The sequence below is a fragment of the Vulpes vulpes genome, chromosome 15, assembly GCF_048418805.1.
Source record: "Vulpes vulpes isolate BD-2025 chromosome 15, VulVul3, whole genome shotgun sequence".
Taxonomy (NCBI): domain Eukaryota; kingdom Metazoa; phylum Chordata; class Mammalia; order Carnivora; family Canidae; genus Vulpes; species Vulpes vulpes.
The window spans coordinates 9,025,235-9,052,757 of NC_132794.1; the positions used below are offsets into that span (position 1 = coordinate 9,025,235).

The 27,523-nt window shown below is 43.3% G+C and overlaps 1 protein-coding gene across 2 annotated transcripts; it reads left to right on the forward strand.

Annotated features, from left to right (window-relative positions):
• Window positions 1–1,800: 1,800 nt before the first annotated feature.
• Window positions 1,801–27,523, forward strand: SETD4 (SET domain containing 4). 2 transcript variants are annotated; one of them, XR_011997659.1, is made up of 12 exons: window positions 1,827–2,012; window positions 3,493–3,598; window positions 10,091–10,186; window positions 13,792–13,829; window positions 15,990–16,078; window positions 17,615–18,044; window positions 20,244–20,418; window positions 22,027–22,108; window positions 22,186–22,220; window positions 23,209–23,289; window positions 26,061–26,184; window positions 27,260–27,523. XR_011997659.1 is itself a non-coding variant. In XM_025986480.2 (11 exons), the coding sequence occupies exons 2-11, from the start codon at window positions 3,526–3,528 to the stop codon at window positions 27,392–27,394; spliced, it is 1,323 nt and encodes a 440-aa protein (XP_025842265.1). In that variant the 5' UTR covers window positions 1,801–2,012; window positions 3,493–3,525; the 3' UTR covers window positions 27,395–27,523. The 2 variants fall into 2 exon arrangements, 1 of the variants encoding a protein (XP_025842265.1); XM_025986480.2 differs by lacking the exon at window positions 22,186–22,220 and having other exon boundaries at window positions 1,801–2,012.

A 27,523-nucleotide genomic window follows, 5' to 3' on the forward strand; every position in this document is an offset into this window, starting at 1 on the left:
GGAGGAAGGTGGGGAGAGGTGGGACGAGGTGGGGAGAGGTGGGACGAGGTAGAGGGAGGTGGGGAGAGGTGGAGGAAGGTGGGGAGAGGTGGGACGAGGTGGGGAGAGGTGGGACGAGGTGGAGGAAGGTGGGGAGAGGTGGGACGAGGTGGGGAGAGGTGGGACGAGGTGGGGAGAGGTGGGACGAGGTAGAGGGAGGTGGGGAGAGGTGGAGGAAGGTGGGGAGAGGTGGGACGAGGTGGGGAGAGGTGGGACGAGGTGGAGGAAGGTGGGGAGAGGTGGGACGAGGTGGGGAGAGGTGGGACGAGGTGGAGGAAGGTGGGGAGAGGTGGGACGAGGTGGGGAGAGGTGGGACGAGGTAGAGGGAGGTGGGGAGAGGTGGAGGAAGGTGGGGAGAGGTGGGGAGAGGTGGGACGAGGTGGGGAGAGGTGGGACGAGGTGGGGAGAGGTGGGACGAGGTGGGGAGAGGTGGGACGAGGTGGAGGAAGGTGGGGAGAGGTGGAGGAAGGTGGGGAGAGGTGGGACGAGGTAGAGGGAGGTGGAGAGGTGGGACGAGGTGGGGAGAGGTGGGACAAGGTGGAGGAAGGTGGGGAGAGGTGGGACGAGGTGGGGAGAGGTGGGACAAGGTGGAGGAAGGTGGGGAGAGGTGGGACGAGGTGGAGGAAGGTGGGGAGAGGTGGGACGAGGTGGGGAGAGGTGGGACGAGGTAGAGGGAGGTGGGGAGAGGTGGAGGAAGGTGGGGAGAGGTGGGACGAGGTGGGGAGAGGTGGGACGAGGTGGAGGAAGGTGGGGAGAGGTGGGACGAGGTGGGGAGAGGTGGGACGAGGTAGAGGGAGGTGGGGAGAGGTGGAGGAAGGTGGGGAGAGGTGGGACGAGGTGGGGAGAGGTGGGACGAGGTGGGGAGAGGTGGGACGAGGTAGAGGGAGGTGGGGAGAGGTGGAGGAAGGTGGGGAGAGGTGGGACGAGGTGGGGAGAGGTGGGACGAGGTGGAGGAAGGTGGGGAGAGGTGGGACGAGGTGGGGAGAGGTGGGACGAGGTAGAGGGAGGTGGGGAGAGGTGGAGGAAGGTGGGGAGAGGTGGGACGAGGTGGGGAGAGGTGGGACGAGGTGGGGAGAGGTGGGACGAGGTGGGGAGAGGTGGGACGAGGTGGGGAGAGGTGGGACGAGGTGGAGGAAGGTGGGGAGAGGTGGAGGAAGGTGGGGAGAGGTGGGACGAGGTAGAGGGAGGTGGAGAGGTGGGACGAGGTGGGGAGAGGTGGGACAAGGTGGAGGAAGGTGGGGAGAGGTGGGACAAGGTGGAGGAAGGTGGGGAGAGGTGAGACGAGGTGGAGGAAGGTGGGGAGACGTGCGACGGGGCGGAGGGAGGTGGGGAGAGGTGCGACGGGGCGGAGGGAGGTGGGGAGAGGTGGGACGAAGTAGGGGGAAGGAAAGGTTGCCTGGTAGGGCCGGACGCTGCCTGCCAGGCCTGCTGGGCCCGAGGGCGAGGCGGAGGCCAGGGGTTGGCGGGAGCAGGCGGGGAGCTGGCTGCTGCAGGGGCCAGGCGGAGCCGGGGTGCGCGCCCAGAAGGTCCTTCCCCGCTTGCTTCCAGCTTGGGAGAGACCGCCCAGAGCAACTCCAGGGAGCGCAGCCTGGTCTCCCGCGCAGCTTGCGTTTATCTAACCCTGACGACGGCGGTGGGGTGTGTGTGTGTGGGGCCGGCGCTGCGCTTCCGGGGAAACTAGGCGCACGCGCAGACGCAGACGCACGCGCACGCGCAGACGCACGCGCAGACGCACGCGCAGACGCACGCGCGGACGCAGACGCAGGCGCACGCGCAGGCGCACGCCAGGAGTGGAAGCCCCCGCACAGCGAAGCTTCCGCCCGGCGGCGGAGGCCCGGGGTTGGTGAAGCGTCGAGGCGGCCGCGACTGATGAATCGGCCTCTCCCTCCGCTGCTTGGGCCGGCTCCTTAACGCCGTGTCACCCGGGCCCCTAGTCCGGGTGTCCTGGAGCGCTAGCCCGCCGCCGCGCCCAGGTGAGCCAGAGGGACTTCGGCGTGAGGGCGGCTGGGGGGCGCGGGGCCCGGAGCTTTCCTCACGCCTTCACTTGGTCGGTGTGAACAGCGCAGCTCGGCCCGCTCCGTGGGCCGCGCACGGCAGGGGCTCCCGAGGCCCGCACGTCCTCCCGCGGACGTCGCCCCTGAGCCGCGGTTTGAGGCGCGGGGGTCGGGGGATGCGCCGGAGCCTGTGGCCGGGAGTTGCTCCCTCCGGGGTACCGAGGCTCAGCCGCGGGGGGGGGGGGGGGGGGGAGCGACCTGCTGTCACCGGGGCCCGGATGCCGGCGGGGTCCGTGCCCTCGGGGACCCGGCTCGCAGGCTTCGGGTGGGTCACGGAGCTTCCACGGCTGCAGCGGGTGGTAGCGGTGCCCAGTGCTCATCGGTAGTGGATCTCTACAGCCAGGTACGTGCACCTGCGGGATGTTCGTGTCGTGGCCCCAGAGTAGGAGGATGTACATACTCGTAGTAGTGAAAGCTCCCTCTTCAGGCACGGGTTTGAATATCCTTCCTTAAATTCTGTTTTATGAACACAACGGAATATGTCAAAAGCAAACCCAAAAGGAATCATTAAAGGTCCTGCAACTTTTTCACTTAAGATATCTTGAACATGGGGACACCTTGGCACGTACCTCCTTCCTGTCAGTGGCTGCATAGTGGGTTCATGTCCATTGTCTATCGCCCTGGTGTGGTTCACGGATCTCATGAGGTTGGAGACTACGATAGTAATTTTAAATTTTATGATCGTCTTTTTGTATTGTCTGATTTCTTGTTTCTCGTTCCCTCCCTAATCTGTTGCAAACCTCCATTTACTTATATTGATTTCAGTATCCTGGTTGTAAGAACAAATCCGTATTTCCTTCGTATTAAAAAAGGATTTTTATTCTTCTAAGACTTTCTAGCCGATGGGCGCTCCATGGCTACTGTCTTTTTTTTTTTTTTTTTTTTTTTTTGGTTTTGTCTTTTTAAAGATTTTATTTTTATTCATGAGAGAGAGAGAGAGGCAGAGGGAGAAGCAGAAGCAGGCTGAGGTGGGACTCGATCCCGGGTCTCCAGGGTCACACCCTGGGCTGAAGCCGGCCCTAAACCGCTGGGCCCCCCGGGCTGCTCTGGTTCTTTCAAAGTATATTGGTGCTTAGTGAATGTGGATTAGCACTGAGTTATGTAAGTCACCAAAGCACACAGTTGTCAAGTCAGTTATGAGGATTTTGATGATTAATCAGCATTTAATAGGACTTCAAGATAAAACTATTTCAGAAGGACCGGTATAATGGATATTCCCTTCCTGCACAAGGAATCACGACTTTGCTCACAGTATAAATGCCTTGTGTACAAAGACACTTAAGAGAAACGGTTTAATAAATAACAGGAGTCTGTGTTTTTAAATCCTTGTAGGTACGAAGAATGGTGATTATCATACATATGGGAAGAAAGGCAAAGAAAATGCTTTTTTTTGTTGTAGGTTGGGCAACTGAACAGAAACTGCAATTTTAGGATGAAGAAGGGTGGAGGAAGAACGAGCCGGATCAGAAGACGGAAACTCTTCAGATGTTCTGTATCAAGAGGAGGTACAAGGGGTGACGGGCACTGAGGTGGACACTTGACGGGATGAGCACTGGGTGTTTTTCTGTATGTTGGTAAATTGAACACCAATAAAAATTAATTAAAAAAAAAAAAAAAGTAAAAAAAAAAAAAAAAAAAAAAAGAGGAGGTACAGTTTTGATCTTTTGGTGCCAGTGATGAAAGAAAGGAATCCTTGGTTGAGTAGCGTTAACAGATACACATAGCTTTTCTCAAAGGCATATGGGCGATGTTCAAAGAGAGTATTTCTTAAAGAATACTCTTTTTGTATATATTTTTTTTTATCGGAGTTCGATTTGCCAACATATAGTATAATAAACAAAACAAAACTGATGAACGTGGCAGGGGGTGGGGGGAAGTGGGGCAAACCATCAAAAAGACTCCTAACTACAGAGACCAAACCGAGGTTTAGTAGAGGGGAGATGGGCGTGGGGTCGGGTCTAATGTGTGATAGCGACTAAAGAGGACAGTTGTGATGAGCACCATGTAATGTAGGGCAGTGTAGAATCACTGAATTCTACCCCTGAAAGTAATAGTAATTTTGTATTTTAATTCACTGGAGTTGGAAAAAAACTTGAGAATTAAAAAAAAAATACTCTTTTTAATAGTGTCACTATGTTTTTTTTAAATCCTTGTGGGACTGTGAATATATTTCTCATTGCTTCAACTATGTCTTCTCTTGGGATGACTCCCAGGTTTCTCCTTCCAGGCCTGACCTTTCTCCTGACCTCCAGCTACCTGTAGAATATCAGTGTTTGGGTATAAATTAGTCATTGCAGATTCAGTGTAACGGAGTCTGAACAAGACCTTGTATGTGGAAGTGCTTGGCCAATGGGATAGTACTACGTAAATGCAGTTGTTATTTTTAAGAAAAATTAATAAAACTCCTCTAGTTGGCCCCAAGCCTGTCAGCACCATTTGAGCCTGTCTTTTACTATTTCCTTCTTTGCGCTCTGTGGCCAGTGTCCTACAAAATGTCATCTAGTTTTTCTTCCATTAGCTTCTCCGTCTTTTTTACTACTGGAAGATGATTTCAGGCAGCTCTGCTGGTTTACCTACACCCTTGTTTTTCTTCCCTGCTCGTTATTCCATTTGTTGCTGTGAGTCTCACTTTCCCAAGGGACTGCTCACATGTTGCCTTTTCGGTTTAAAAGCCTCCAGGGAATTTCTTTCATTCCCTTTTGCATGATATCTGTGGGCTCCATCCTGTCCCTCTTGTACCAGAAGCATGTTCCCTCCATGCTGTTACCTGTGCTCAACCCACACATTCCTGATGATCCTTCAATCTAGAACACCTGTTTTCCTTCTCCCTGCCTTTTCAGTTTTTCTCCGGTCTTTAAAACTGAGCTGAGATCTTGTGTTTTTGGTAATGCCATTTTCAGTTTTCACTGTCATCCTTTGTTATGATGCTTTTTGGGTGTTATTCTTAAGGACCTATGACTTTTTAGTTGCTTCTTATGGAAGTGTTATTTCCCAGCTAAGTTGTTAACTTTTGAAGTTGAAGAACATGTTGAACATTCCCCACTGTGGTTAACAGTACTGTGTGTATAGTAGTTGCTCATTAAATGCTCACTGATTAAATGCTGCTACTGTAAAATCTATTCTCTAGTTTATGGTGACATATTTTGGAAACCTTATTATCTTGGGTCATGTTTTTATTTTATTTTTTATTTTTTATTTTTTTTGGGTCATCTTTTTAAAAAAGTTTTATTGAGGTATAATTGTCATACAATGAATGTCAATATTAAAGTGTATTAATTTGATAGATTTTGACATGTATGTCACACAGGAAGCTATCACCACAATTAAGATAATGAACATGTCCATCCATCTCAAGAAGTTTCCTTGTTTTCCTTTGTAACCCTTTCCTTTTGCCTCTCTTTAACTGTACCCTGCCCCCCCCGCCCCCGCCATCCAGGCCAGCACTGACGTGCTTTCTGTCACTTGATTTATTTGCATTTTATAGTATTATTTGATCCTATAGTGTATCATAAGATATAATAATAGGATAGTATTTGGCTTCTTTTACTTACCATAGTTTCGGTGTAGGTTGAGCTTTTAAATAAACTGCCAAACTGTTTTTCAGGAGTGATTGTATAATCTCACATTTTTTCCAGCAGTTTATGAGAGTTCTAGTTGCTCCACATTTTTGCTGACTTCTCATTGCCCTTTTGACTATAGCCATTTTAATGGGTGAAGTACTATCTCACTATGATTTTGATTTGTATTTTCTTAATGACTGGTGTGCTTATTTGCCATTTATATAGGTTTTCTGCGGTTGACTGTGTAGATCTTTTGCCCATGTTTTTATTAGTCGGTTTTCTTTTTTCTTTTTTCTTTTTTTTAAAATTTTGTGTGGTTATGGGTAAGCAAGACATTACTTTCAATTACATCTCTCTGGTTCTATTTGTACTTTTGGCTATTGATTTCTACACATCTGTTTTTTTACTGCACTATCCTAGTAAGTTCTTTTCTGTATATTTTTTGTACTTTTTTGAGCTGAAAATGCTAATTCTTATTTATTTGTTTATGACTTACTTAATTTTTAGAATTCCGGTACAGTTAATATACAGTGTTCTCTTAGATTCACGTGTGAAATACAGTGATTGAGCAGTTCTCTACATTACCCAGTGTTCATCAGGATAAGTGAACTCTTCACTCCCTTTGCCTCTTTCATCTGTCTCCCCACCCACTTCACCTCTGGCAACCATTGTTTGTTCTCTGTATTTGAGAATTTGTTTTTTATCTTTTTTTCTTTTTATGTTTGTTTTTTAATTCCATATATGAGTAAAATCATATAGTATTTGTCTTTCTCTGACTGATTTCACTTAGCATTATAATTTCTGGATCCATCCATATAAATGGCAAGATTTCATCCTTTTTTTGGCTAATATTCATCTATCGATACCTGTCATTCATATCTTGGTTATCGTAAGTAATACTGCCGTATTCATAGGGGTACACATATCTTTTGGAATTAGTGTTTTTGTATTCTTTGGATAAATACCCAGTAGTGGAATTATTGGATAATATGGTAATTCTATTTTTAATTTTTTGAGGAAGCTCCTTACTGATTTCCACAGTGGCTGTACCAGTTTGCATTCCCACCAATGATGCATAAAGGTTTCTTTCACTCCATTCCTTGCCAATGCTTGTTTCTTGTGTTTTTGATTGTAGCCTGACAGGTGTGAGTTGATCTCATCATGGTTTTGATTTGCATTTCTCTGATGATGAGTTGTTCAGCATCTTTTGATGTGTCTGTTAGTCATCTGTGTTTTCATCTTTGAAAAAATGTCTGTTTTATTTTTCTTGACTACTTTATTTTTCTTGACTTACTGATTCTTTTATAAGATAGGTGTTTTGCAAATACTTTCAATCATTCCGTGGCTTTTCTTTTCATGCCCTTAACAGTGTCTTTCTTCTGAAGAACAGAAATTTAAAATTTTGCTAGTCTTATTTATCAATTTGTTGTTTTAAAGATCTTCCTTTTGGTGTTGTTACCTAAGAAATTTGCATAACTCAAGGTTGCAAAGGTTTTCTATGTTTTCTTCTAGGAGCTTTATAGTTTTAGACTTTATATTTAAGTCTGATTAATTTTTTTAAAAAGATTATATTTATTCATGAGAGAGACAGGCAGAGACATAGGCAGGCACCCCAATTTTGGATTAATTTTTATATGTTGTACAAGATAGGAATACTTTCTTTTCTTTCTTTCTTTTTTTTTTTTTGCTTAGGTAGATCCAGTTGTCCTAGCAACATTTATTGAAAAAACTGTCCTTTTCCACTGAATTGCTTTTGGACCTTTGTAAAAACCTGAACTATTAAAAAAAAAAAAAAACCACAAAAAAAACAAAAACAAAAACCTCAACTATTTATATATGTCTGTGTCCTTTTTTTGGACTTTCTGCTCTGTTCCATTGATTTCTTTTTGCTAGTCTTGATGACAGTGTTACATAATCTTGGTTACTGTAGCTTTGTAATGAGTTTTGAAATGAGTATTTATTTTTTAAAAATTTATTCATGATAGAGAGAGAGAGAGAGAGAGAGGCAGAGACGCAGGCAGAGAGAGAAGCAGGCTCCATGCAGGGAGCCCGATGTGGAACTCGATCCCAGGACTTCAGGATCATGCCCTGGGCCAAAGGCAGATGCTCAACCGCTGAGCCACCCAGGCGTCCCTGAAATCAGTATTTCGAAGTGGTTTTGACTATTGTAGGTCCTTTGCATTTCCATATAGGTTTTAGAATCATTTTGTCAGTTTTTTACAAAAAGTCTGCTTGAATTCTGATTTGGATCATATTGAATCTATAGATCCCTTTGGGGAGAATTTGATGCCTTAACAGTGTTGAATCTGCCAACCCATAAACAAGGCATATTTCTCCATTTATTCAGGTTATTGACTATAGATCTTTAAAACATTTTTTTTTGTGATAAAATACACATAAGGTAAAACTGAACTATTGTGAAATTTTTAAGTGTAGTTCAGAAGCGTTAAGTACATTCACATTGTTGTCCAACGAATCACTGGAACTCTGATTCTTGCAGTTCTTGCAGTTCTTGCAGAACTGGTACTCTATTTCCATTAAATAGTGACTTCTCATTCTGCTCTTTCTCTAGCCCCTAGCAGATGCCATTTTGCTCTCTGTTTTTGGTGAATTTCACTGTTCTAGGTAGCCTGTATACATGGAGTCATACAGTATTTGTCTTTTTGTGACTGGCTTATGGCACTTGGCATAAGGCCCACAAGATTCATCTACGTTGTAGCATGTGTCACAATTTCCTTCCTTTTTAAGGCTGAATAATCCATCATATAGATGTCACATTTTCTTTGTCTGTTGATAGATACTTAGTTTTTTCGCTACCTCTTGGCCATTTTTGAGTAATGCTATGAACATGGGCAAATGTCTCTTTGAGATCTTGCTTTCTATTCTGGATATATATCCTGGAGTTGCGGGGTCAGTTCTTTTCTTAATTTTTTGAGGACTTACCATACTGATTTCCATGGTAGCTGTACCATTTTACATTCCCACCAGCAGTGCTCAAGAGTTTCAGTTTTTCCTTTGGCAACACTTCATTTTGTATTTTTTTGATAGTAGCCATCCTAATGGATATGGGATGATACACATTGTAGTCTTGATTTGCATTTCCCTAGCGGTTAATGATCTTTTTTTAATATACTCGGTTACCATTTATATACTATCATTGGGGAAATGTCTCTTCAAGTTTTTTGCCTGTTTTTTGCTTTTTATATTATTTATTATTCACTTATTTATTTGCTTTTTTTTTTTTTTAAATTGGGTCTTCTTTTTTCTTTTTCTTTCTTTTCTTTTTAAGATTTTATCCATTTATTTGAGATAGCACAAGAGTGAGAGAGCACAAGCAGGGGGAGCGGCAGAAGGAGGGGAGAAGCAGCCTCTAGCCTGATGCAGGGCTTGATCCCAGGACCCTGGGATCACAACCTGAGCCAAAGGCCGATGCCCAAGTGATTGAACCACCCAGACGCCCTGGGTCTTTTTTCATATAGGCCTTTATAGCTGTAAATTTCCCTGTCTCACAGTTGTAGAAGCCAGAAGTCCAAAATCAAGGTGTCAGCAGGATTGGTTTCTTTCCAGGGCTGTGAGGGAACCATCTGTTCCAGGCTTCTCTCCTTGGCTTGTAGATGGCTCTCTCCCCCCAGTGCCTCTTCTGTCATCTTCCCTCTGTGCCCATGTCCAAATTTTTCCTTTTTATGACACTAGTCCTGTTGGAATAGGGGCCACCCTAAATGACTACCTTTTAACTTGATTACTTCGGTGAAGACCCTATTTCTGAATAAGGTTATATTCTGAGGCACTGGGGTTAGGACTTCAACATAGAATTTTGGGTGCACACAGTTCAGCCCATTGGTACCTTTTATTTATTTTTCTTTCATTTATGCTGGCTAGAACCACTAGTGCAAGGTTGACTGGAAGTGTCTTGTTCCTGATCTTAGAGGGAAAGGACTCAATTTTTCATAATTATGTCAGTTGTAGGTTTTTTGTTAGTCTATCAGGTTGAGGAAGTTCTCTTCTATCTTGTTCTCTTCTATCTTGCTTGTTGGTGTTATTTATCAGGAATGAATGTTAGGTTTTATCAAATGCTTTTCTTGCATCTTTGAGTTGATCATATGGTTTTTCTCTTAGTTTACATTATTTAGGTATTATTCTCATTTATGACATGACCATCTGTCTGAGACGTTACTTTTTATTATTTTTTTTGAGATAGTAAGAATGGGTTGGGGGGATAGGCAGAGGGGAGAGAGAAAAAAATCTTAAGCCAGGGATGGAGTCCGATGAGGTGCTTGATCTCATGACCTTGAGATCATGACCTGAGCCGAAATCAGGAGTCAGATGCTTAACTGACTGAGCCACTCAAGGTATCCCTGAGACAGTTATTTTTTTATAAATGGTACTGTGATTATATAGTGATTTTTGTCACCATTTTGTCTTTCTTTTCCTGGCTAGTGAATGAGAGCTACAAGCCTGAATTTATAGAGCTTAAGAAGTGGCTGAAAGATAGGAAGTTTGAAGATACAAACTTAATACCTGCTTGTTTTCCAGGTAAGGTCTCTAGCATCGTCTCTCAGGACTTTGCTCACATGAGAGACATGTGGGCCCAGGTGATGGGAAAGCAGGGACAGTTCTTCAAGGTGGGCTGTATTCTCCTTTGGAGCACATCTTCTGTTGTGTGTCAGACTTCCTACTTTGTAGCTATTAATATTTATTCATACTTTGTTCTTAAAATAAATTGAAGTGGCTTGGGAGAAATTCCAAAATGGTAAAAATAATACTAAAAATTAAAAAAGGGAAAGTGAGAATAGAAAAATAAGATGAAGATGGCGTAAGGATAATACATAAAGGCCATAATTCTAAAATCTTGTTGTATTCCTGTGAGAGGTCAGCCACAAATTTGACTATCTTTCCAGTGGCCAATTTATATGATCAGTTACCCGAGTCTTTATGTTCTGTAAGCAAAACTAACTTGTTTACTCAGCAAAAGTGCAGGTATTCCTGAACTTAGACCTTCCCAATGAAGACGTTTATGTAATATGACTGGTGTCCTTATCGTCATACTCATAGTGGTTTCGTGGTATTTTTCAAACCATGCAGGCTGATGAGATTATTCCATAGCTCAGGTGAGTTGAAATAGATTTTTTTTTTTTTAAAGATTTTATTTTTGAGAGACCCGCAGAGAGAGACAGAGACATAGGCAGAGGGAAAGGTAGGAGAGGTAGGCTCTCTGTGGGGAGCCTGATGCAGGACTTGATCCCTGGATCCTGGGATCACAATCTGAGCCAAAGGCAGACGCTCAGCTGCTGTAGAGTAGAGACAGTTGTACAATCAGGGCCTTGAAAGTCTACATCACAGAGCAGGTGCAGATCTTTTACCGCACAGAAAAGTTAATCATATGCCTCTGGGTGCTCCTTTGGGACACTGAAATAATTAAATACCCACTAGGTAATTTAACTTTGAGCAAATTTACTTCTTTATACATCATCAAAATAAATGATGTGGCCATGCTTGAATGAGGTGATGTGTGTAAAGTTGTTTCCTACACATCAGGATGGCTTTGGGCTAAAATATTTGCTTTGAGCCATTACCTGTTAGGGCTGCTCCTCTTGAAGATGGTAAACCAGTTTTGTCAACTTCTGACAGGTTTAACTTTCTGTTTTTGTGTGTGAAGAAGCACCAAAACAGGGAAAGCCACATGTTTTTTTTATTGGATGGAGTTCTTCACAAGACGATCTAGAAAAAATAGTGTTAGGAGTGGACTTGTGCCTTTGGCCTACCTGTGCCTCAGCTGTCACTTGGCCTTGAGAAGGATAGGATTAAAATTACCAAGCAGGGATTGGCATATGTTTAGGTGGAATGTCTGAAAAATAATCTATCATTTGGAACAGTGGAGAGTGAACCAGTTTTAGTGCAACAAGTCTTTCTGGGCTCATCTCCAGATTCACTGTCACAGAGAGGCTGAAGCAGAATGGTTCAGTAATGGTCACAGCCTACTACTTACAGTTCTGGGGTCAAGGAGCCTTCTGTCTTAGGCAGTTCGAGCTGCTATAACAAATTACTGTAGACTGGGTAACATAACTGATTCCCACCTCACAGTCTTGGGAAGTCCAGTATCATGGTGGGCGCAGATTCAGGGTCGGGTGTGGAGTGAAGCCAGGTTTGCAAATTGCCATCTTCTAGTTGGGTCCTCACGTGACGGGAGATTCAAGAGCGGGACCGGCTTTCTGGTCTCTTCTTAGTGGTGCAGTGGGCACTAAATCCCATTCATGAGGGCTCCGTCCTCATGGTCTAAGCACTTACCAAACATTTCCCACCTCCTAATGCCATCACACTGGGGGTTGGGATTTCAACATACCTTCCCTAAGTGCTTGATATACCTTAGTCTGACAGGAGGGGACGTGTATAGGAGTCTATCAGAATGTCCAAAATTTTGGGTAATTAATCTAGTTTGTGGAGGTTCAAGAACAAGATTCCTAAGTTGCAAGCAGGGTTCACAGTCTTCAGACTCTCACCTGATTCATGCTTTGGGAATTGACCCCAGTATTTGTTTTTGCCACCAAAAGCACTGGCTACATATGAGTCTCCTAGGTGGACTTAATGATAGCAGAAATTTTCAGGTGCCGAGAAGCCTATAGTAAGCTTTCCTTTTATAAGATCCTAATGGCCACTTCCTACCTTGCCTTAGTAAGTGCAGGTTACTGTGCTTTGTTTTCTGATACTGAACACTGTATTTTCCAGGGTTATTCCATATACTAAGTTCTATTCACATATGTAGTTTGAAGAGAGATTTCCACTTAGCTTACTTAGCAAAATAATTTTTTTTTAAAGGATGACTCCATAGAAAAAAATCCTTCCACTAGTAATTGGTTCCAGGGTTCTGGCCCACAGGGATAATTAACTATGCCATGAGACACATGGAAGAAATTAAATCAGTTTTTGAAACCAAAACCATGTGTCTGAGCACACAGTATGTTTCTGGGTAGAGAGATGAGTTAGGACTCATCAAATAAGACTTACCAGACTTCTGATCTAGGATCAAGGCAGGAGTTCCCTCCATGAACTAGGAGCTCCCAGTAGTCCTGCAGGGATTGACCTTTGCTGAACTATATTCCCTCCTAGTTGAGAGAAAAAGATCAAGAATTATGAATTTGAAAAGATGAATATTCTATACCTTGTGTAATAATTATAGGTCAGAGTGTACCTAGGCCTGCTGGGAAAGCTACTGACTGTTAGAGGGACAGAGCCTTGGGCTTAGAACGGTACCCTTTGGGGTGGTAGTGGTGTTGACCATGCAGCTGGTGAAGTTACTTGCTGTGACTGCTCTGGTCGAGGCCTTGGCTAACCAGGAGGAGCTGGCCCTGGATCTCCCCTGTTGAGCTCACCCAGTCAAGGAGAGTCTAATGACTTTCCTGGTCAGGGAGGGTAGGGCATGGTCTGAAGGCTTTGTGGGACCTGAACGGGTTAATTGATCAGCCAGTCAAAGAAGCCTCATCACTGGGAAGGCTGGTTCTGGTAATGAGTAAAAGTGGCTTGAGGGTCCAGCCTCTCTGGTTGGGTGGGCTTCAGGAGTAGGCCCCCAGCACAGCTGGTAGGCCCCAGGGGAGAGGGTCCAGCTTGAAGGGTCCTGTTAGACACCCAGGAGCAGATCCATATAAAGTCGATGATCTTTAGATCTTGACTCTTTGCTCTTCAAGGGTCATAAACCCAAAAGGAGGTCAGGACATTATCTAGAAGGAGCTTCTTGATCCTCTGTTTCCCCTGGGAGTCAAAGGATGAGAGAGCTTCAGTGTGTGTAATTTTGAGGTTTATTTGCATGTTTTTAAAAAGCTTTATTTATTTATTTGGGAGAGAGAGCAAAAGAGAACTCGTGCATATGAGCAAGTCAGAGGAGGGAGGTTGCTAAGGGGAGAGGATCTTCAGACTCCCCACTGAGCACAGAGCCCAACTGATGATTGATGCTCATCCCATGACCCTGAGATCATGACCTGAGCTGAAACCAAGAGTGGATGCTTACTGACTGAGCCACTCAGGTGCCCCGTTCAATCGCATTTTCTACTCAAAATGATATCCTTAATATCTTGAAAACACAGGATTTTGTTGTTGTTTTATTTTGATACCATAGGATTTACCCTTTTTTCTTTTTTGTGTCTTAGGTACAGGAAGAGGGCTGATGAGCAAAACATCCCTGCGGGTAAGAATTTCTGTTATCCTTGAAACCTAATGTAGATTTTGTTCCTTTGTTTTTGTGGTTCAAATCAGGTGAATGAAAAATATTTCAGACACATAGCTATTTTTTACCTAATGGTAGGTTTGAATGTAATTGTGTCAGTTAGCTTTAAGTTTGCTGCATAGAGTGACAAACCCAAAGTAACAGAGCAGAAGTTTATTTTGCTCTCAAGTAAACAGGCCTGGATGGGCAGACCTGGGCTTGTGTGGTGATCCCACAGCTGTGAGAGGCTCAGACTCCTTCCAGCTCTCTGTCCACGTTCTCGGAGAAGCCCTTCACCCTCAGGTCCAGGGAATAGTTCCTGGAGATGGAGCAGCAAGATGGAACAAGGGGGTGAGGGAGGGCAGGTTTCCTTCTTTTAAGAAAATTCTAGCCATCTCCCATAGACCAGGTACACAGCCCTAGCTGGCTGTGAGGGCGGCAATTTGTGTCCTTTCCCTGGCATAGTGACCTCCTGATAGGATTGCACGAATGGCTGGAGGAGAAAGGACGTGTTGGGTTGGCAGCTAGCCATCTCTGCCACAGCAAATTGTACAGAGCAGCCCGTATGTATGATAAATGTGCCTGGGGAGGGAGCTGCTCTCGTCTGAGAGGGTGCGTGGTATGGTAAGTGAAGCCTGAGTCAGCAGAGGGCAGTGCCTCAGAGCCTGGCTCTGGACTGCCTACAGCTAGTGGTGGGACCTGGTTAGCTTCTCTCCTTACCTGGCAACGAGGAGGTAAATGACACAGAGGATCTCTAGGGTCTGTTGTATTTTTTTCCATGTTATTTAAAGGATATCTAATGCACGGTTTTCTGTGAAATTAATTCCTTAGAATTAGAAATTAATTCCTTAGTTTATTTTTAGTTCCTTAATTATAAAATCCACCTACGTGCATACACATTTAGCCTAAAGAATAGTCCTTTTTAATGTTGTAATTCTCTTTTGCTACTTTTTTATTTAAAAAATTTTAATTGTAAAATATATATGACAGAATTTACCATCTTAGCTGTTTTTTTGTTTTTTTTTTTTTTTTTCATCTTAGCTGTTTTTAAGTAGAGTTCAGTGATATTAAGTGCAGTCACATTGCACAACTTTTTTATGTTTTAAAGGAACATATAATTGTGTTCCTGCTATTTTGGGAGGAGAGATACACTTCTCATGTATATGGCAGTAAATGTAGGTAGTCTTTGTTTAGATTATGAAATAATAATTGGCCATTTCTTCACCTCTGCTTTCAAATACAACCTTTGGTTAAACTTTTTGAAAATTGGGACATAAGTTACACAGAGTGAAATGCACAGATTTTAAGTGTCCAGTTTCGTAGTGTTGATGAAGAGATTTACTCTAGTCAGGATACAGAACATTTTATTAAGTGGGCTTTTTTTAAATCAGAAAATTGTAGCATGTTGGAACAGGAAGGGACTGTCATGATTGTCCAGCTTGATCTTGATTTACAGATGAGAAAACCAGAAATTGAACCCAGAAGCTTTTGGCCTGAGATCTTTAACCAGCTTAGATGCCAATTACAACGAAAGCCAGGATCTTAATTAATATCAGGCTTCTTGGTGCTTTGCTTCTGGTGTCTGTGACTTGACATCCTAATTTTTCTTTTTATATTTCTATCTCCGTGGGAGGAACTGAAAACTATACTTTTGCAGGTGGTAAGATGAACCCCTTGTGGTGGCTGGGCTGCCCTTTTCTTAGTCTGGTTGCCACAGGTTATATGTATGGAGAGGAGGCCATTACTGGGAATAGTCGCCAGACACACGGATTTCACCAGATAGAGTTCTCAGCGGTTTCTGCCCGTTTCCCATAACACTGTGTCCTGGTATAAGAACGTGAAGGAGCAGTATGATTTGAGTTGTCAGACAGTTTCCACATTCCTTTCTGGTGAAGGGCTAACTGCTAGTGGATGCCAGTCACATAATTCACCTTTAATTCTTGTTGGGGTTGTAGTACCTGCTACTGGAGCAGTCTTGCCTGCACCCCCTGATTCAGGGACTTGGGAGCCAGATGATTGGTGGGCACTTTGGTGTCTGTGAGTGGGGTATCCTGGGTTCTTAGTGTACGACGATTGTGGACCCAGGGACACAGGACCTTCCCAGAGCACGAGTGTTCTAAACTTTACTTTCTTTTTGGTAAGGAGGGGCAGATGATTATTTCGTTGCCTGAGAGTTGCCTGATCACCACGGACACAGTGATTAGAAGCTACTTAGGGACATACATTGCTAAGTAAGTGACTGCACACATGCTCGTCCGATGCAGGTGCTTGTCTTTTAAAGTCCGCAGCATTGGCGAATAATGTCCTCTAAGGCATAGTTCATTAGGACCAGCTTCTGTGTACACCTAATACATATTTGAAATGATTGAAAGGGTTTACTCTGTTCTTGAAGTTTGTTCTTAATTCATTTTAAGCTGCATTTTTAAGGGTTTTAGTAGGCTGCCTGGGATATGGGTTTGAATCCTGACCTATCACGTACTAGAAAATGAAGATAAAGTGGGAGAACAGATATCCATCATTCGGAGGGCCTTGACTCCTCCTAGCTTGTTCTTTATGATAGTAGGTCTCGACAGCTGTTACTCTTAATTTTACCCTTACTGTACTTGCTTGAATTCTCCTTCAGCTACAAAGAGCTGTTGACATTATGAAAGAGTGGTTTGTTTAGCATAGAAGAGAGGAGGCCAAGTTAGGAGAGGACTGTTTGCTGGCTGTTGTTATAGTGGGCCTTTGTTGGGGTGGGCTTTCTGAGGACAGAGTGAATGGGACCTGTAGCAGAAGGGGTTTCTAAATAATGAGGGTTATATGATTGTATTGTTTCTTAACTCAGGATCTGAGCTCTGGACTTTAAGTCTCCTTGGCATGTTTTTATGAGGGCAAATGTATCTTTATTGCCCTGAGTAGAAGCAGGGATGCTCTTAGTATTAATATTTTCTATATCATTCTGAAAATTTGAGTAGGATATTTGGTAATATAGGGATCTGGATTTTGAAGGATTAATGAAACCTCTAAATACATTCACACAACATGAGATCTTTTTATTGATAACAAATAAAAATACTGCAATATATAGTTTGTAATAGACTGGGTAAATTTAGGGATTAAAATTGTAGAACTTGAGCAAATATATACAATGAGCTGATGTAGTTTTCTGTGTAGGTTAGTGTCCTACAGTAAAACTTTCTGCAGTGATAGAAATATTTCATTCTGCATTGTTTAGTATGGTCGTTGTTAGCCACTTAGGCCTACTGAACACTTGAAATGTGGGCTACATGACTGAGGAATTGAATTTTAAATATTAACTTTAAATAACTAAAATTGAAATAATTATATGGACCCAGTGGTTATTGTATTGGATGGGACCAGTCTAGGTTCTTTCCACTAGTTTTCTCCCCACCAAGTTTGATACCTTTATCCAAGTGAAGTAAGTGAACTTGGAGCAGAAGCTTTAAAACTGGAGAACCAAGTTGGAAGCAAAGAGATTGTTTGCCAAAAGGACTGTTGCAAAGCTGGAACATGGGTTAGTGAGACTGTTCTCGTCACTAGTCAGTGTGACTTGTTTAGAGCATTTACATCAGCATTTACTTTCTGCAGAGGAAATTCTTGAGGAAGCAAAACCTTGGGTGCATTTGAATAAGCTTGGAGGATTCTGATGGATTGGCCACAGTCCCTCTGGGAGCAGAACAAACTGCTAGGATATCTTTATCTATCTGGCTTATTCTATATTTTAGATAAAAGTAATTCTTTGATCTGGCTTGTGTTTTGAATAGGTGGCAGCCTCCCCCATCTCCTCTGCTGGCTCTGTGCACCTTTTTAGTTTCAGAAAAGCATGCTGGGGACCAGTCTCTCTGGAAGCCTTACCTGGAGATTTTGCCGCAGGCCTACACCTGCCCTGTGTGTTTGGAGCCAGAAGTGGTGAATCTTTTCCCCAAACCTTTGAAAGCAAAGGCCGAAGAGCAGAGAGCCCATGTGCAGGAGTTCTTTTCTTCCTCCAGAGACTTTTTCTCTTCCCTGCAGCCCCTGTTTTCTGAGGCTGTTGAGAGCATCTTTAGCTATAGGGCCCTCCTGTGGGCTTGGTGCACGGTCAACACCAGAGCTGTGTATGTGAAGCACAGGCAGAGGCAATGCTTCTCCACGGAGCCAAACACCTACGCTCTTGCCCCATACTTGGATCTGCTGAATCATAGCCCCGAAGTCCAGGTGAGAAGTTGAGAGCATACATGTTCTGTTTTGACAGGAACGTCTGTGATGTATAGAACCTGACTTTAAAACTATAGACAGAGGTGTTGCTGGCTTTAGGTAAACCTACTTGCCACCAGCTATTTTTTATCTTTTCTTCCAGACCCCTTTTCCTTCCTGGTATGTTCCCCACCCCCTCCGTGTTTTCCTACCTGCTCTCCAGGCCCTCAGAGCTTAGTGTTCTATCTCCCTGAGTGGCCTTAACCAGCAGCACTTGCATTTCCCAGCTTGGGGGCAGAGTCCTCTTTCCTCCTGCCAGTATGGGGACTAAAATCTAGATTGCTTTCCTGTCCCATTCCCTCTTACACCTGGTGGCATTGCTGTCAATGTTTATCTTTGCTGTGATCCTTGATTGACTTGCTCTCTCCCCCTCTGAGCTGTTTAAGGATGGGGGCTATGCCTTATTTCTCCCTGTAACCCAGTGCAGGGCCAGTCACGTGGTAGGCATTTGATAAACCTTTACTGAATGGATGGGTATTTGTGGGGGAAAGGAGTCTGAGAAATATTAAAGAATCCCTCTTTGGGAGATAGTCCTAGATCTCATCCCCAGCCCTTTTCCCCTATGGCACAAAAAGCAGATGACAATACTTGTAGGCCTGCTGGGCTAAGTGCCTGGCTTTGAGGGCAAAGGTGTCCATATGTTGGCTTACGTGTAACCTGTTGAGGGTACACTGGGAGGTACACTGGCTGGGCCCCTGCTCGTGTAGTTCACTTCATATTCCACAGCACTTGGAGAGGATCCTTGACACTTGGCTAGCCCACGTGCTGGTGAGAGGGCAGCGTAGGAAAGCCTGTACTGTGCTTTCTCAGGCAGAGGCAATCTTCTTGTCTGTCTGCTTGTAACTTTTTTAGAAAGATGCATTTTTGACAGTATTAAGCAAAGAAGCTAGACGTTCTATGGCTGTTTCTGTGATTGATGTTGATGAAGTAATGTTGGGGGCATGCATATAATAGGGTGCTGGACACAGGGACCTCACTGGGGTGACTTTATTTTTATTGGGCTGTTAGTGCCTTTGTGCTTTAAGCCAGTGATTTTACAGCCATCGTAGGGACCCCACAAATTTTAGCCTGTGACCAAGGGCCCTGGCAAAACCTAAAATACTTGCTCTCTGGCCCTTTATGGAAAAAAGATTTTTAAAAAAATTTTTTTTATTTATTTATGATAGTCACACACACAGAGAGAGAGAGAGAGAGGCAGAGACACAGGCAGAGGGAGAAGCAGGCTCTATGCACCGGGAGCCCGACGTGGGACTCGATCCCGGGTCTCCAGGATCGTGCCCCGGGCCAAAGGCAGGCACTAAACCGCTACGCCACCCAGGGATCCCCCCAAAAAGATTGTTGATCCTTGGTCTAAAGCGTGTTGTAGCTGGCTCTTGGCATGTAACTCGAAACCATGGCCGTAATCTGTTGGTGCTGCAAGCTGGGGATTTCAGCCCTGTTACTCATCCTTTCCCTGTCATTGCTGGGGTTTACTGTGTAGTGTGGCAGCCTCAGTACTTGTACACACTCCTTAGTGTGGAGAGCAGTAGGTCATCTTGGTCCTTTCCTCCATTAGTTGTTAACTAACAGAATAATCACAGAACCAGTATCCTGCTGCTTGAAGGCTGTGTATGGTGAGACCTGAAATTCATGTGTTGCCTTGACATCTTTAGGCCTCGCAGGGCCCTAGGGGCCTGTGAGTTCCTCTGCTCTCACTGGATATGCCCCCACCCAGAGGGAAAGACCCCATCAGCAGGACTAGCGACACTCCGCCTGGTCCGTAGCCTGATGGTTTCCACTCCCTGCCAGCCTCTTCCAACAAGCTCTCACATCTCCCCACAGGAACCAGGGTTTCACCTCTTGTTACTCCAAAGCCTGCTTCCTGTGTAGCCCCTGCGTGGCTGGGGTGTCCTTTCCACCAGGGTATACATGTAACTAGAAAACTGTTCTCTGTCATACCTGTCCACTTTGGCCATCCTGAGAACCTGGGGCAGGACCCCTTCCCTCACGAGGGATGACGTGGAGGCAAAACAGGCCCAAGTGCAGGGGTGGCTTTTTCCCATATGTAGTTAAATTCAGTGATGAGTGTTTGAAAGCTACACCTGACTTTAATACAGTAAACTTAATATTTGCAGTTTCACGCTTGGCTTTAAAAAAAAAACCGTTAATTTTTTTTTCTAGGTAAAAGGAGCATTTAATGAGGAAACTCGCTGTTATGAAATTAGAACGGCTTCAAATTGTAGGAAACACGAAGAGGTGTTCATCTGCTATGGCCCTCATGATAACCAACGGCTGCTCCTGGAGTATGGATTTGTTTCCATCCATAATCCTCATGCTTGTGTTTATGTCTCAGAAGGTTGGAATCAACTTTGTTCTTACTAAGAATTTACAATTTTTTTTCCCCATCGGAGGGTGTGTTTCTTTTAAGTTTTAGTAAAAGTGGCAAAACCTTAAAATGTGTATCATTTATTTTCCCCTACCTAAGGGAAAATACTCTCACTGACCATGTGATTTGAGTGTTGAAGTGAAAAACAACAAAAGCTCTGGTCAGTACTGAGGATTGGAATAACTCAGAAAAAGTAGTAGGGCCACTAAGTAAATGAATAGAATATTAAAAAGTTGGGAAGAAATGGAAATTTTTGTGCTGAGACCTTGGTCACTGTTACTAAATACAGGATGGATTTGAGAACAAAAAATAAATATTTAAGCACCTACTGTCTGAGGCACTGTGCTAATAATGGATACAAATATTACATAGTTTTGGGGGTTTAATGCCATGATAAAATGTTGATCTCAGTTATTTTTTCTGTGACCTACTAACTAGCCATCATTGGTATTACTGTTGTTAAAAATAATAATTTAGGGGCACTTGGGTGGCTCAGTGGTTGAGCGTCTGTCTTTGGCTCAGCTCGTGATCCTCGTGTCATGGGATGAAGTCCCAATCGGGCTCCCTGCAGGGAGCCTGCTTCTCCCTCTGCCTGTGTTTCTGCCTCTCTCTTTTATGAATAAATAAATTCTTAAAAATTTCTTAAAATAATTTAGCTATTAAATTGATGCCATGGAAATTCCAAATACAGTGTTAATAACAGTACATAGAAAAATGGTTCTTTCCCCCTCCTCCTGAAGCAGCAGAGAAATAGTTTTGTAGGCCATGAAGAAATGTGGCCAGAGGTTTACCGACTATATGATTTGGGGTAGTTTTAATATAAGTTGTAGTGGAAATAGAACTTGTTCAAGATGAAACTGCTCCATCCTATAGGCAGAATAATAATGTTATTTCTCGACATAGAAGTTAAAAAGCAAAATTGGGCCTTGCTGGGTCTCTGAGAAAACTAGCTTTGAGATTAGCCTCCTGTTATCAGAATCACTTTAATATTAATGACCATGAAATACTGATTTGCAAACAGTTTGAGCAAAATTTACATTTTAGTGATTTTTGCATTTAAAATATTATAAATATAATAAAATCAAAACATAGAACTATAAAAAAGAAATTTTAAAAATAGAAAAATCAGTCATTATGCTGCTACCCCAAAAAGCTTTGCTAATTTTTACCTGTTGACTTTCAATTCCTTATACCCAGTTTTGCATTCTGGCTTTTGAAAATTTACAGTTATAAACAATTCCTCATGTTTGTACAGCTCCTGTACTTTTGGTGGCTGTAACTTCCATCCTCCTGCCACTGTCTTAATTACCTGGTTCTGTGAATTGATTTGCTTAGTGGGGACATGTGTTGAGGTTGTGGATATTTTCTCCCCTGCCCTGGAATTCCTCTAGCTTTTCAGGGGCTAAATAAAGATCTCATTGAATTGAACCCAAGTGGAGCTTTTTTGGTGTGAATTAGGTAAAACTGTTTACACAAGTCTTGATCATTGATGGGAGGGAGAGGAACTGTAGAAGGTCCACACTTTTGTCTTATGATACCCTAAATTTATTTCATTCCTATCTTTTTTTTTAAATGTAGATATACTTGTTAAATACCTTCCAACAACAGACAAACAGATGAACAAGAAGATTTCCATTTTGAAGGATCATGACTTTATAGAGTAAGTGTTTTCTCTGTCTCTTAAAACTATTCCTTCAGGAAACTTTGATGAGAAGATTGAGGGTTGTGTTTCTCCAGGTACAGGATACCTCCTGACTTGTACAAGTTGACAGGTAGGTGTTTATCGAGCATTTCCTGTGTGTAGTAAATTGTGCTTGATGTGGGCCTCACAAGAGGTGTAAGATACTTTTCAAGAAACTTATTTTGGGGGACATGAGATACAAACTGGAAGGGTTATTATACTAACAGAAAGCCCTATTGATCTAGATTGGTAGTCCAGTGTTTGTCTCCAACACAGGGTACGGTGAAATGGCATTGAGCTACTGCAGGCCAGGCTGGCCTACGTCACCCAGCAATGTGGCGCAAGCACTTAGGGCACTGGGCTGGGAGCTTTGGCCAGGTGATTCTACGCCAGGTGGGATAAACAGGGTTTGAGGCTCTTCCTTTCAGATTTTCTTCTGTAAATAAAACTAAGTTTTAAGTGGTCCAGGAACAGTGTGAGGGCAATCTGGCAGCTGTGGCTGCCATTTGATGCCCAGGGAAATGCTGATTCTTCATATTTCATCTCACTAGGACCCGTGACACTGGCCCTTTTCCTCTGGCTTCCTCATCCAGATTCAGTTCCTTATCAGAATTAATTGGAAAGTTTTTTACCTTTGGGTTTTTTTTTTTTTTTTTTCCTTTGGGTTTTTTTTAATGATTTATTTATTTTTGGGAGAGAATGAGCAAAGAGAGCATGAGCAAGGGGGAGGGTCAGAGAGGGAGGGAGAAGCAGACTCCCTGGTGAGCAGGGATCCTGATGTGGGGCAATCCCAGAACCCTGGGATCCTGAACTGAGCCGAAAGCAGATGCTGAACCAACTGAGCCACTCAAGTGCCCCTTTTACTATTTTTTTTTTAAACAGAAAGTAAGAATTTTTTTTTTTTAAACTCTGGCTTTATTCTTAAGTTTTTGCAGACTTATTTTTCTCTTTTGCCTTTGAGAGATACAAGTTACATAATGTTTAGCCCCTTCAGAAAATAGTTGGCTCTTCAGCCATTTGCCGTGGTGTCATGAAATATTGGAATGACAGGTGTGTTGTTATTTGTTTTTATACTTTAGAAATTTGACATTTGGATGGGATGGACCATCTTGGAGGTTGCTCACAGCTCTTAAGTTGTTATGTCTGGAAGCCAAAGAATTGTAAGTTTCATGTATGTTGGTCATGAACTGTAGTTACAACCTGGAGGTAACCTTGGGGCTTCTCTTGGCTTACATTCAAATACCCATTCTGGGAGGGGGAGGAAGGAATGACATTGTATACCAGGAGGCTTAGCCTCTATGGAACTTGCCCGTGCTGTGAGCGATTTAATACTAAGTTTTCACCATTTCTGGAATTCTGGTTTTAGAGTTGTAATGAGAGTACATGGGCCTGAGAACTTTTTATTCTCAGGTATTTTTCCCTGGTGACCTGCAGCTGGTTGTTTAGAGTGTGTGTGTGTGTGTGTGTGTGTGTGTATATATATATTTTTTTTTCATCTTTAAAACAATTTTTTTTATTAGAGTTTGATTTGCCAACATATAGCATAACACCCAGTGTTCATCCCATCAAGTTGTATATGTTTTTAAAAGATTTTATTTATTTATTTATTTATTTATTTATTTATTTATTTATTTGAGAGAGTGCGCATGCACGCGATCATGTGCATGTGAGTGTCAGAAGGGCAGGAGAGGGAAAGAGAGAATCTCAAGCAGACTGTGCTGCATGTGGAGTCTGACACGGGGGTCCATCTCAGGACCTTGAGATCATGCATGACCTGAGCCAAAATTGAGAGATGGTCAACTGGCTGAACCATCCAGGCACTCCTTAGAGTAAATATTTTAAAAAATATGACCATTGGCACTTTATATTGAAGTCCCTGAGTATTGTCCCTGAAGTCCCTGAGGTATTGTTTTTTCCTGGGGGCAGACAACTCCTCCCACCTGGTTCTATCCTGGGGCACACGTCCAGCCCCTTGGTAAAGGAGAGGCCTGGATATTTCATGGAGGAGGCAGGTAGAAGGGGCCCTTGGTATAGACACACATTACTTTGAGGCTGCCAGTCCCCCCTGTCCCCCCCCGCCCCAGCATGGCAAAGACTGTCCAGTGCAGGGACCTCTGTCAGCCTGGATCCACTGCTTAGCTTAGCAAAAGCTCAGATGAGAGAAACCATATGAGGAGTGGACTTGCCTAAGATGGTGACCCCATCCACGAGTGGTTGGGAGGACTAAAGGGGATAATGTATAGAGATGCCTTCAAGTAGTTGATGCTCATTCAATGACTCCTGTCAGGAAATTGCTTAGCTCTTTTTCTGTAGGGACTCTGGGGAAAAATTACTCCCTGATCTCAACACCAATAGATGTATTTATTCTCAGCACATGTTGTGTTTTTATCTTACAGTCCCTGTTGATTCTGTATCTGATACATTTCCTTCTCTTTATTGTTTGCTAGAAAACTCAGGACAAATGTGTAGCCCATCCAAATGTGCAGGATTTTTAAGACATGCAATGTATCCTGGTTGTATCTTATTCCTCCTCCTTTCACCTTTCCCTTGTCTTGTTTTCACTGTCCATTCATCTTACCTTTTATTTCATCTCATGTGTGCCCATGTAAGTGTCTTCAGGCCCTTTGTAGAAAAGGTAGGAGTCCTTCTTAGGCACGTACCTCAAATTAAATGAAACAGGCTATTTCCCAGAGGTCACCTGAGGCCTTTTTTCCTCCCTTTGAGTTGTTCCTAATGGTCTGGGTGGTGTGGCAGGACAGATGTGGTGTGTGGTGGGGATCCAGCTGGATGTTTGCATGCTCTTCCCATCTCTCATTAGTGCTGTCACTTAGGGTGAGTTCTTTACCGTTCCTGATCTCAGTTTCTTTATGTCTAACATGGGAACACTAAATGCTTTCTTTACTAGGAAATTGTGAAGATTAGATTAGATTAGAAGATTGTTTTATATGAAACACTGTGCCTGGTGTGTAGTGATTTCCTTCTTTCTTTTCTTTCCTGAGACTGTGGCTGTTCCTGAGGTTTCAGTTGTTGTCTCTAAAGGTGAAGACATTTAAGAGACACACACACACACACACACACACACACACACACACTTTCTTCCATGTGACAATCTTGTCAGCTGTTCTGAATTTCTCAGTGACTTCAGTATACTTGCACTCTGATGTGGCAGTTGTCACCTTACCTTTCCCCTCCTTAGCCATTCTGCTTTGGATTCTCTGCATCCACAGTGTTCCTCCACCCTCCTCCTTTCTGCTTAGTGCTTCTTGCTGTCACGGAGATTTGGCTCTGCCACCTTCCGGCTCAGCGTCCTGCTGTAGCTCCCTCTTGCTTATCCTGAAACACTTACACTTCTCTGCCTGCAGGAAGTTGGCTCCACTTGCCCCCTTGAGCTCCATTTCCATGTATTTTCATTGTATAAAATAGGAATGACCTGCCTGTACAGAAGGGCTTCGCTATAGGCTCCTTCTTCCATCTTCAGAGCATTTTACCTTGTGAAACATGATCTGTTCAGTTTGCCATAATTTAGGAAAGACTGTCACTTGAAGAAAAGGAAAGTTCTACTGCCTTTGCTCCTTAGCCCTTAGTCCTTTGGGCTGCGAGTCACCTCCCTGTTCTCATGGCTGGTGGGCGTGACTCCACTTAACTTATGTGCCAGACACAGGATTGCAGTGATAATAGAATTCAGTCCCTCCCTGCAAAGAGCGTCAGTCCCCTTGATTCTTATTCTCAGCTCTTCCTCCTTCTTCTGTACCTTATCTGCTTCAGCACAGGAGCTACATGTGGTGGGAGGTTTTAGGAAATCTGCTAATGGAGTGAGTTTATTAATGCTTCTGGAAAAATAGGAGAAGAGTTTGTTGTGTTGAAGTGTAAAAAGCCTTCTTTACTTTTTGAGAGCCTGCTGACATTACCTTACTGAACAATTTGGTTCTAGTACATGCTGGAAAAAAATACTTCTTGGGGAAGTCATTTCAGATACAAATGAGAAGAGAAGTTTGGTCATAGCTCAGAAAATATGCCAGTATTTCATAGAAGAGACCAATGCTATGCTTCGAAAGGTATGTTTCTAGAACATTGCATTCTTTTGTTAAAGACGTATTTTGATTAAGAAGTTACTTGCTTTGTACATGTTACACCTTGTTAGGGCATTGTTTGATGCCTTAAAATAGATGAATGTCGATGTAATTTCTGGGATTTTTGTCTGTTAACATTGTGTTTATATCTTCGATAGGTAAAATTATTGGATGAATTTTCAAGTACTCTTTTTAAAATATTTCTATTTAGTAAATGCTTTAGTGAAATGGGAAATCAGCTCATTTTTTAAGAAAAGATTTTATTGGGACGCCTGGGTGGTTCAGTGGTTGAGCATCTGCCTTTGGCTCAGGGCGTGATCCTGGAGTCCTGGGATCGAGTCCCACATTGGGCTCCCTGCATGGAGCCTGCTTCTCCTCCCTCTGCCTGTGTCTCTGCCTTTCTCTCTGTGTCTCTCGTGAATAAATAAATAAAATCTTTAAAAACAAAAAAAAAGAAAAGATTTTATTTGTTAGAGAGAGAAAGAGAGAGAGAGAGAGAGAATGAGCAAGGGGGAAGGACAGAGGGAGAAGCAGACTTCCCCATGGAACAGGGAGCCTGACGTGAGGCTGTATCCCAGGACCCCAGGATCACGATCTGAGCTGAAGGCAGGCAGAAGCTTAACCACGTGAGCCACCCAGATGCCCTGAGAAATCAGCTCACTTTAATGAAAACATTACTGGGACTGAAAAGTAATTTTAATGAACCTTCAAGACATTATGCTAAGTGAAATAATACAGAATACAAAAAGACAAATATTGTGTAATTCCACTTATATGAGTTATCCAGCATAGGCAAACTCCTAGAAACAGAAAGTAGAGTTATGGTTACCAGGGGCTGGAGGTGGGGGGAACAGGGAGTTCCTGTGTAATGGGTGCAGAGTTTCTGTTAGAGACGATGGAGGGAGGGATCCTGGGGAGACATAGTGGTTACAGGTACAGGACACTGTGAGCATAACTTAATGCCATTGAACTATTCCTGCAAAGTGGCCAGAATGTTAAATTTTATGTTTATGTATATTTTACTACAGTAAAACAAAATTAATTTTAAAATACTTTCCAGATTTCTCATATGAAAGATGAAGAAGTGACTTTGCTAAACCAACTAACTTTAGTAGAAACACTGTGGACAGAAGAGCTAAAGATTCTGCAGGCCTCTGCTGAGATTTTAAACAGCTTGCAAACACCTTTTAGTTAACTTCACCTAACGCATTTGATCACCTCCTATGGTGGGTGTGACTTCTTAAACAGGTTTAAACAAAGATTTATTTTGTATAGAAGCATTTACAGTCAATGAATGGTTTCTATTAAACAGTTGTATACCAAA

Coding starts and splice junctions, on each gene's coding strand:
- SETD4 (XM_025986480.2), top strand. CDS start 3,526: ATGAAGAAGGGTGGAGGAAGAACGAGCCGGATCAGAAGACGGAAACTC. Junction 22,109..23,208: donor AAGGATCATGACTTTATAGA/GTAAGTGTTTTC, acceptor TTTATACTTTAG/AAATTTGACATTTGGATGGG. Junction 23,290..26,060: donor TGTCTGGAAGCCAAAGAATT/GTAAGTTTCATG, acceptor ATTTGGTTCTAG/TACATGCTGGAAAAAAATAC.